The 9,689-nt window shown below is 53.0% G+C and overlaps 1 protein-coding gene across 1 annotated transcript in view; it reads left to right on the top strand.

Moving 5' to 3' along the window:
* Positions 1-561: 561 nt before the first annotated feature.
* Positions 562-9,689, top strand: part of Acot7 (acyl-CoA thioesterase 7) — a 128,340-nt gene continuing 119,212 nt past the window's right edge. Inside the window, exon 1 of the mRNA XM_008822411.2 lies at positions 562-789. Coding sequence (XP_008820633.1) covers positions 626-789 — 164 coding nt within the window. The 5' untranslated portion in view covers positions 562-625. The remainder of the gene's footprint in view (positions 790-9,689) is intronic.

Genomic DNA, 9,689 nt, shown 5'->3' with positions numbered 1-9,689 from the left:
TTTTGGGGACTAGTCTTCACAGAAAACAGAGCAGCAGGTGCATCCAGCTCTCACTGTAAGCTCCCAGGGTGTCTTTCTGGAGACCAGGTGGGCAGTGCAGACACAGGGGGAGGTTCTCAGGGTTCGCAGTCCTTGGGGGAGTCTGGTGTCCTGGGGTCTGCAGCGTAGCATGGCCCAGTCAGCTCCAGCCTGGCCTGGCCGGGTGCACGGGGCGCTGCGCCCCCGCACGGCCGTCCCGCAGGGCCCGGGCACGGCGCGGCCGGCGGGCACGGTGCCCACTGTGCCCGGCTCGGGCCTTCCTGGGTGACCTCACCGAGCGGCCGGCTCGGGCGGGCAGCGAATCGCCGCGCGGCGCAGGGAACGCCCAGAGTCGCCCTGGCCGCAGCCGAGGCCGCGCACGCGCCGGGAGAAGCTCCGCTCCTCCGCCCGCAGCCCCGCGCTCCGACCCCGAGAGTGTCCGCCGCCGCCCACTGCGCTTCCTCAGCGCCCGCACGCGGGGCGTAACAGCGGGGGAACCTTCTGGAAGCGGAGCCCAGTGGCCTCCCCGCGCCGCAGGGGGCGGGGCCCCCGAGGGCCGGGCGCGTGCGATTCGCCGCCGCCACGCAGGCGCCGCCTCTCCGGCGCCATGGCCCCGCCTCCGCCCTCCCCCTCCATGGCGCCGCCCGGGCTCATTCATTCCGCGCCGGGCCTGCAGGACACCTGTGCTCTGCTTCCGTCGCCTCCGGCCGCTGTCGGCTCCAGGATGTCAGGCCCCGCCACCGACACGCCGTCCGCCATCCAGATCTGCCGGTAAGACCAGCGGCCCGCCGGGCGGTGCCGGGCCCACGGAATCGGCCCGCACCGCCCCTTTCCGGCTCGCTCCCACCCGCGGCGGCTGAGAGGGCCTTGGTACCCACGATCCCCAGAATGCCGCCTCCACCCCTTACTGGCTTCCGGCGGGGCGACGGGCCTGCCTTGTCCTCTCCCGTCCCCTTCCGCCCTCCCTAGACCTCTCCATCCGACCTGGACCCCCCTCCCTTGACCTCTCCATCCTTGACCCCCTCCTTGGGCCTCCTCCCTGGACCTCTCCATCCTCCCTCTCCGTGTCCCCTTCCACCCTCGCTGGACCTCCCCATCCTCCCTGACCTCTCCACCCTCCTTGGACCTCCCCATCCTCCCTGGACCTCGCCACCGTCCCTGGACCTCGCCACCCTCCCTGGACCTCCCCATCCTCCCTGGACCTCCCCATCCTCCCTGGACCTCCCCATCCTCCCTGACCTCTTCCACCCTCCCTGGACCTCTCCATCCTCGCTGGACCTCCCCATCCTCCCTGGACTTCCCCACCCTCCCTGACCTCTCCACTCTCCCTGGACCTCTCCATCCTCCCTGGACCTCGCCACCGCCCCTGGACCTCGCCACCCTCCCTGGCCCTCGCCACCCTCCCTGGCCCTCGCCACCCTCCCTGGCCCTCGCCTCCCTCCCTGGACCTCTCCATCCTCCCTGGACCTCGCCACCGTCCCTGGACCTCGCCACCCTCCCTGGACCTCGCCACCCTCCCTGGACCTCCCCACCCTCCCTGACCTCTCCACTCTCCCTGGACCTCTCCATCCTCCCTGACCCTCCCCATCCTCCCTGACCTCTCCACTATCCCTGGACCTCTCTATCCTCCTTGGACCTCCCCATCCTCCCTGGACCCCCGCTCACCCGGTGGCTGGGATGCTCCGCGCGCTGCTGCAGAACCGGCTGCCTCACCGGCTCCTCCCACCGGCCTCCTGGACTCATCCCAAGGGCGGCGGCCGCAATCCTGAGGAGGTTCAGTCCAGGAAGCCGGGCAAGCCGGGCGGGGACACTGGAACTGGCGATTGGCATGGGGCTCAGTTAGCCGCCCTTGAGCCCTAAGTGCTCGTGTCCCCCGCTCCCCGCATCAGCCCCCGTCCCGGGCGCCTAAGGGGCTCGGCCCAATCTCTTGCAAGATTCAGGAGGATAACTCAGCCGAGGTGCTGAGCGAACCCAAACAAGGGTGGCAGGGAAGTGCCTGAGAGCAGTGTGACCCCATGGGTGGGTGCCCCCGTGGGAACAGGCCGCAGATCTGCTGTTCCCCAGGGTCCTGCCTGGGTTGTGGGGAGAGCAGGTGTCATGAGGAACTCTTGCCTTCGAACGTTTTATTGCTCAGGAAGCGGAGTGAGCAGGTCATCAGGCCTGGAAAGTGAACAGAGGTGAAGGATTGTTCTAATCTTCGCAGAGTCGCAGTGTCTTGCCCTCTGGGTGCTGCTTAGATGGATGTGGGTCCCCTGAGGAAGCTGAGCTGATGAGCAAGCTCACTTCCCCTGGAAGGCGGGGAGGGCAGCCTCAAGGTTAAGTTGGAAGAGCTGGCAAGCTGGTGTTTGTGCTAGAGCTGAGTACCACACCGCAGTGGGGGCACAGAGCGGGGGCACGGTGCCCAGCAGTGGGCCCTGCCAGCCTCAGTTTAGGGGCTGGGGGGTTTCAGCTCTAATCAGCTGAAGCAGGTTACTTTCCTGTGGCTGGGCATGTATGTAGTCAGTGCCAGGTAAATGGGAGGACCTTGCTCCCAACCCCGTGTTCTGGCCTGGCAGAGGTCATTTCCTGACCTCAAGGTCAGGTCTGATTTTTCCAGAGAGGGAAAACCTTCAGGGGGGCCTTGCTCCGTTTGCTTTGTGGCTGGCCATGTGGCTGTTCTAGTACTTGCACTTGAGCCCCCTGGGGACAAAGGCAGTGCATGTCACGGATACTGGAGGTAACCAGGGTCTGAACCACGCTGATTATTGGTGCAGGTGTGCTGAGGGTGTGGGCTTCAGTGTTTGAAAAGAACCTCTACCTATCTCATCTCAGCGCCTCCAGCCTCCCTGGGAGGTTGGACCTTAGTGACCACCGTCTCCCTGCTGTGTCAGGAAGAAATTGAGTAATTTATTTATTAAATTTTATTTTATTTTTTGGTCTTTTTGAGACAGGGTCTCCCTGTAGCCCTGGCTGGCCTGGATTCGCTATGGAGACCAGGCTGGCCTCGAACTCACAGAGATCCGCCTGCCTCTGCCTCCTGAGTGCTGGGATTAAATGCATGCACCACCACGCCTGTCTTCAAAATTGAGTAATTTAATAAGGCCAGTCAGCCCTAGAAGCTCCAGAGACAGCTCCTATCCAGGTTTTCTGGTTCCAGAGCCTGTGTTCTAACTGCTGCTCTCTCCATAAAGAAGATACTGCTTAAATCTGCAGGGCTTTTTTTGTTTGTTTTTGGTACAGGGTCTCTCTGTAGCCCCAGCTGGCCTGGAACTCACTATGTAGACCAGGCTGGCCTTAATCTTACAGAGATCCACCTGCTTTTGCATCCTGAGTGCTGGGATTAAAAACATGTACCACCACACAGGTTTCAGGGTGTTAGTGACTAGCCAGTCTATGCATATTTTTTTTTTCAAATAGCTTCTAACAACATATACGTTGTGTAGCTTTGGACATTTTCATACATGAACAAGCCCCTTGTGTGTGGCTTTCCTTATTGTACCTTACGGGGGCCTCCGTTAGCTTCCAGATTTACAGTTGCTTATTTTCTGTAAGTGGGTGCCTTGGCAGAAGGGAGGGTAGCCAGGATGCCTGGCTAAGATGAGCTTCAGGTGCAGAACATGTCGGCCCAGGGAGGTGGAGAGGTGAAGAAGACTGCGGTCACTTGTGCTTGACCCAAAGAAACCTAGGACACTGGAAAGTGGACTTAGCAGGGCGGGGTGCCTTTAAGGATACTTGAGCCAACAGTCACATTGAAAGAGGAAACTTCTGACCTGGCACATCCAAGCCATAAATTTAACAAGACTTCACCTGACACCTCCAAGGAGCAAAGCACCGGGAAGAGTGGAAAATTTAGCCCTTATCTTGGGAGCAGCACAGTGTAGCACTGGATGATGTCTCCATCCTAGACCCTTAGAGTGATCACTTGCTTTCAGTTCCAAAGCTGTTGAAGAATGGGGCTTTAAAGATTGGTGTAGAGCCAGGGGAGGTGCCCCAGTGGGTAAAGCGCTTGCTGTGCAGGTGTGAGGACTTGAGTTCAGAGCATTAGAATGAGTGTAAAACCAATCAAGGCAGCTTGTGTCTATAGCCCTAGTGCTGCTGGAGATGGAAGCTTGTGAGCCAGCTAGCCTGATGTATGCAGCAAGCAACAGACCCTGTTTCAAATAGGGTAGACTGTGACAACAGACACCTGATGCACACCTGCACATGAGCACACGTGTATATACACAAACACACATGTACACACACACACGCAAAGATAAAATGTAAGTTCAGGATGTGGTTACAGGCCCGAGATGGCTGTTGCCTCTGCTTTTGGTGGCCTACTGTTCAATGGAACCTTCCAGTGTGTGGCCCTGTTCTCTCATGAGCTCAGCATATCCAGCATCTGGCAGAATGGCTGGTACGTTGTCGATGGAAGTTCTTTATGTGAAAAGTGAGCCACTGGCTCCAGAGGCTGATGGTCTGCGTTCCAGTTCCACCTCGCATCTTGCAGGTTTTTGCGTGGCTTAGGCCATTCCTTAGCCTCACAGTATAACTCCTCTGGACCTTGATTTTCTTCTCTGTAAGTTGGAGGTGGTATAGTACCTGTTTGGCATCATTGTGAAGATTGATACCTTTGTCCCATTTCCTACTTGCATAATCATGAGCTCACAAAGAGAACCCTTTGCGATCCGGTGCTTCGGGTGCTCAGGCCACTGTGGATCACTGTCATCCCCTGTCCTTTGAGCCATCTCAAATAGATGTCAGCTTTCAAGAAGCCATGCTGGTTAGAAGGGGCCCTTGGTGTGAGGTGGCTTAGCAGGCCCGTATGCTTGGAACCTGTTGTGTGTGTATAGTATGATGTTTGTATATATGTTCCTGTGTACACAAATGTACTTGTGCATGTGGAGGCCAGATGTTGACATCAGGTGTCTTCCCTCAGTTTCTCTGCATCTTATTATTTCTCACTTATTTATTTTATTTACTTATTTATTCACTGATTTATTTGTGTAGCATGCATTCTTTGGCATAAGTGTGGAATCAGGACAATTGTGGGAGTCGATTTTCTCCTTCCTCCACATGGGTCCCAGGGATAGAACACAGGCTGATGGGTAGTGCTTTTACTTGCTGAGCCATCTTGCTAGCCTGCCACCTTATTTTTTGAGACAGGGTCTTTCACTGAACCTGGAGCTCACGGATTTGCCTAGGATGGCTGACTGATGAGTTCCAGGAATCTGCCTGTCTGCCCCTTCTCATTGCTGAGATTACAGGTACACACCCACTGCCGGCTTTTACATGGGCACTGGGGTTCGGAACTCAGGTCTTCAAGCTGTCAGGACATGAATGATCTGTGGGGTCTCTCCCTTCCCTCGTGGGTTGTCAGCCATCGGTCCACGAGGACAAAGGGAGCAGAAGTGACGAACAGGGTCAGGGACGGCCAGTGAACACTGACGGAAGAAAGCCCTTCTCGGGAGGCAGGTTCAGTGATACAAACAGCTCCAGACTCAGTGATACAGCTCCGTTTACTCAGTGGGGGTCAGGGAAAATACAGTGTGGAGGCGGCAGCCAATGCTTCAGCTGATAGGTGCTCAGTATGCTCTATTTACATGTGGCAGGAGATCCTATCATCCAACTGTGGGGAAATGCCTAATTATCATATAGAAAAAAACCTGGGGGTAGTTTTTACTCCAGGTAACTATGCCAAAGGTCATGTTTTAAATGAGGCCAAGCATCTGTGCTTGGTGGCACTTTCCAGGTAAGTCAGGCAGGAAGCCCCTGCTGAGAAAGGAGCCAATCTTAACAGCAGGGTTCCCCGATAATGACCTATGTAGCTCCCCCACCAGTTTTCTGAGTCAGGCTCCCATGTAGCCCTACGCTGGCCTGGAACACCTCATGTAGTCAGGTGTAGTGTTGAGCTTCTGATTCTCCTGCCTCCAGCTCTTGAGTGCTAGGATTACAGGCATGTTATACCCATTTAAAAAAGTATTTTCTGGGGCTGGAGAGATGGCTCAGCGGAAAAGAGCATTGGCTGTTCTTGCAGAAGACCCAGGTTCGAATCCCAGCACCCACATGATGGCTAACAGCCATCTCAACGCCAGCTCTAGGGGATCCGATGTTCTTCTGTCATCCACAGGCATTGTACGACAGGTGCACTTACACACACGCAGGCATAACATTCATACACATAAAAATAAATAAATCAAATGGGAAAAAAAGGATTTTCTACATTTGCTTATGGATTTGTGTGTGTACTTGTGCATGTGCCATGACACACAGGTGGAGCACAGAGGACAGCTTTCAGGAGGGTTCTCTCTTTCCACCATGTGGGTTCTGGAGATTGAACTCAGGTCATCAGGTATGGCGACAAGCATCTTTTCCACTAAGCCATCCCTCCCTGCCCTATTCTTTCTTTTTAAAAGACGCATCTTATTTTTATTTGTGTGTGTGCATACCTGGGACATATAGTGACTTGCAGTACAGGGTGCCCATGGAGGCTGGAAGAGGGTGTTAGATGTCCTGGAACTGGAGTTACAGGCAGTTGTGAACCACCTAATGTGGGTGCTGGGGACAGAATGTGGGTCCTCTGCAAGAGCAGCAAGTTCCCTTAACTGCTAGCCATTTCTCTAGCTCCCGTTTTGAGGTAGGGTTTCACTTTGAAGCCCAGGCTGGCCTTGAATTTGGCATCCTCCTGCCCCAGCCTCCTGAGTGCTGGGCTTACATGGCTTTGGAACCTGATTGGGGAGGGCAGATGAGGTACAGGGGCAGGGTTTCAGATACAGATCTATGCGGTGTCCCTGTGAGCTGGGCTGCTTTGTTTCATGACTGGGAATACTACCGTGCTGCCTGGAGTCTGGGTAGACATGCCAATTATTGTTGAACTAATATTACCAATAGATATTAGTTCAGTGAATGTGAATTTTTTCCCCTTGCAGCTGTCTTTGGCTTTACTTTGGAATTCATGGAAACATAGAATCTGTTCTGGAACATTCCAGAAAATGCAGTGCTGCCTCCCTTCCTGGGAGGATGTATGGTCCCTGCTGAAGATACTTTGTTGCCCAGCAAGCCTGTGGCCAAGGATGCCTGAGTCCACTCACTGTCCTGCCTCACACACCCTGTTAAGTGTGCAAGAGAGCTCTGGGTCACCCTGGACTTGGCACCTGTAACTAGCCAGCTCCCTGGTATCCTTCAGGAGCCACGTGCCAACATGGGTGGGGCTTCTCCAGGTGGGGCTCACCAGAGCTGACCCCACAGGTGTCTTGACCTCCTGTCTTGGTATTGCTTTTCACTCTTAGAGGCTTCCGGGGAGGAAGTTTTACATGGTCCCTGCCATCAACTGCCTACACCTGAGTGTCTAGGGAAGCTGGCTCTCAAGGTAGATTTCTTTTTTCTTTTTTTGGGGTTTTTTTTTTTTTTTTTAGACAAGATCTCCCTGTAGCCCCAGCTTGCCTAGAACTCACTATGTAGACCACGCTGGTCTTGATCTCATAAGAGATCCCCCAGCCTGACTGAAAATAGCAGAATTTAAGACATTTCTAAATGGTTCCCTGGAAGCTGGGCAAGGTGGTCCTCAAACTTGTAGATGCAGCCGTTCCAGAGGCTGAGGCTGAGGCAGGAGGATTGCGTTTAGGGCCAGCCTAGGGCTACATAGTGAGTTCCGAGTCAATCTGGGTAACAGAATGAGACTTTCTTTTTAAAAAAAAGTCTCTGAATGAGGTGGTGTAGGCAGGTGGAGGCAGGAGGCCAACTGACTACATAATGAGACTCTGTCTCTTTTTTAAAAAGTTGCCTGGGACTGGAGAGATGGCTCCGCTGTTAAGAGCACTCGCTGCTCTTACAGAGGACTGGGGTTCAGTTCCCAGCACCTACATGACAGCTAACAACTGTCCATAACTAGTTCCAGGGGGTCTAACATCCTCTTCTGGCCTCCATGGGCATTGCACACACAGGTACACTTACATACATACAGGGAAAACACTCATACATGGAAAATTTTTAAAAATTAGCTGGGCGTGGTGGCGTATGCCTGTAGTCCCAGCACTTGAGAGGCAGAGGCAGGCAGATCTCTGTGAGTTCAAGGCCAGCCTGGTCTTCCAGGACAGCTCAGGCTACAGGGAGACCCGGTCTCAAAAAGACCAAAAAAAAAAATTAAAGCTGGGTATAGTGGCACACGCCTTTAGCCCCAGCACTTGAGAGGCAGAGGCAGGTAGATCTTTGAGTTCCAGGCCAGCTGGGGCTACAGAGGGACCCTGTCTCAAAAAGATTAAAAAAAAAAAATTAGAAAAAGAATTGCTAGGTAGAGGCCAGTGAGACGGCTCAGCAGGTAAAGGTGCTTGCTGCCAAGCCTGACAATCTGAGTTTGATGGGATCCACATGTGGAAGGAGAGAGCTTCCTGTAAAGTGTCCTCTGACCTCTGCTCACAGGCTGTGGTTTGCCCTACACCTCCCCATAAATCAACAAATGTGAAAAAGAAAAAAAAGAACCGGGAAAACTGTAGATACTGAGTCACATTTGTTTATTTAAAATTCTTTTTTAAAAAGAAATTTGTAAAAAGTATTTTATTATTTTTATTTTATGTGTATGAGTATATTGCCTGAATGTAGGTAGGTGCACCCGTGTCGTGCCATGCTCATGGAGGTCAGAGGAGGGCATTGGATCCCCTGGAACTGGAGTTAAAAGAATGGTTGTTAGCCTGAGGGTGCTGGGAATTGAATCCAGGTCTTCTCCAAGAGCAACCAGTGCTCTTAACCACTGAGTCACCTCTCCAGGCCCCCTCCTTTTCTTTTTTTAAATATTTTATTTATTATTTTAGGTGTATGAGTGTAGTGCCTGCATGAAGGTAAGTGCACCTGTGTTATGCAATGCCGTCAGAGGACAGAAGAGGCTGTCCGATCCCCTGGAACTGGAGTTACAGACAGTTGTTAGCTGCCATATGGTGGCTACGAACCGTCCTTAACTCCAGTTCCAGGGGAATCCGAAGCCCTCTTCTGACCTCCACAGGCACTGCACGACATGGGAGTACTCACATACATGCAGGTGATACACTCATACACATAAAATAAAAACAATAATAAAAAAGACAAGGTAGCCCAGGCTAGCCTTGAACTCACCATTCTCCTGCCTCAGTCTCTGGGGTACTGGGATCACAGGTGTGCACCGCCACTCCTGGCTCCAATAGTTCTTTAATTTTGTTACTATTATTATGTTTCTGTCTGGGTGTGTCTGTGTATGATGTTGGTTGTGGTGGTCATGCCGTGGCACATGTGTGGAAGACAGAGGATGATGATTTTATGGAGTCAGTTCTCTCCTTACACCTTTACGCAGGTCCTGGGGATTGAACTCAGGTGGCCAGGCTTGCTCAGCAAGTGCCTTTACCCACTGAGCCGTCTCACTGGTCCTTGTTCATTTATAAGGGGGGGATAATTATGTTGTAATCTACTGTTCTTAGTTGTTTTTAAAGATTTTATTTTATGTGTATGAGTGTCCTGTCTAAAGGCATGTGTGCAATGCCCATGGAGGCCAGAAAAGGTCTTGGGATCCCTAGAACTGGAGTTACAGACTGTTGTTAGCAGCTGTGTGGGTGCTGGGAACTGAATCTGGGTCTTTGGGAAGAGCAGCCAGTATTCTTAACCTCTGAGTCATCTCTCTAGTCCCTGTTTTTAAAATTTTGTTTTAGATAGTATATATATATATATATATATATATATATATATGA

The sequence above is a fragment of the Nannospalax galili genome, unplaced genomic scaffold, assembly GCF_000622305.1.
Source record: "Nannospalax galili isolate Female #2095 unplaced genomic scaffold, S.galili_v1.0 scaffold1488, whole genome shotgun sequence".
Lineage (NCBI taxonomy): Eukaryota > Metazoa > Chordata > Mammalia > Rodentia > Spalacidae > Nannospalax > Nannospalax galili.
Note: the sequence above shows the minus strand (reverse complement) of the source record. Positions and strands in the feature narration are given on the sequence as shown.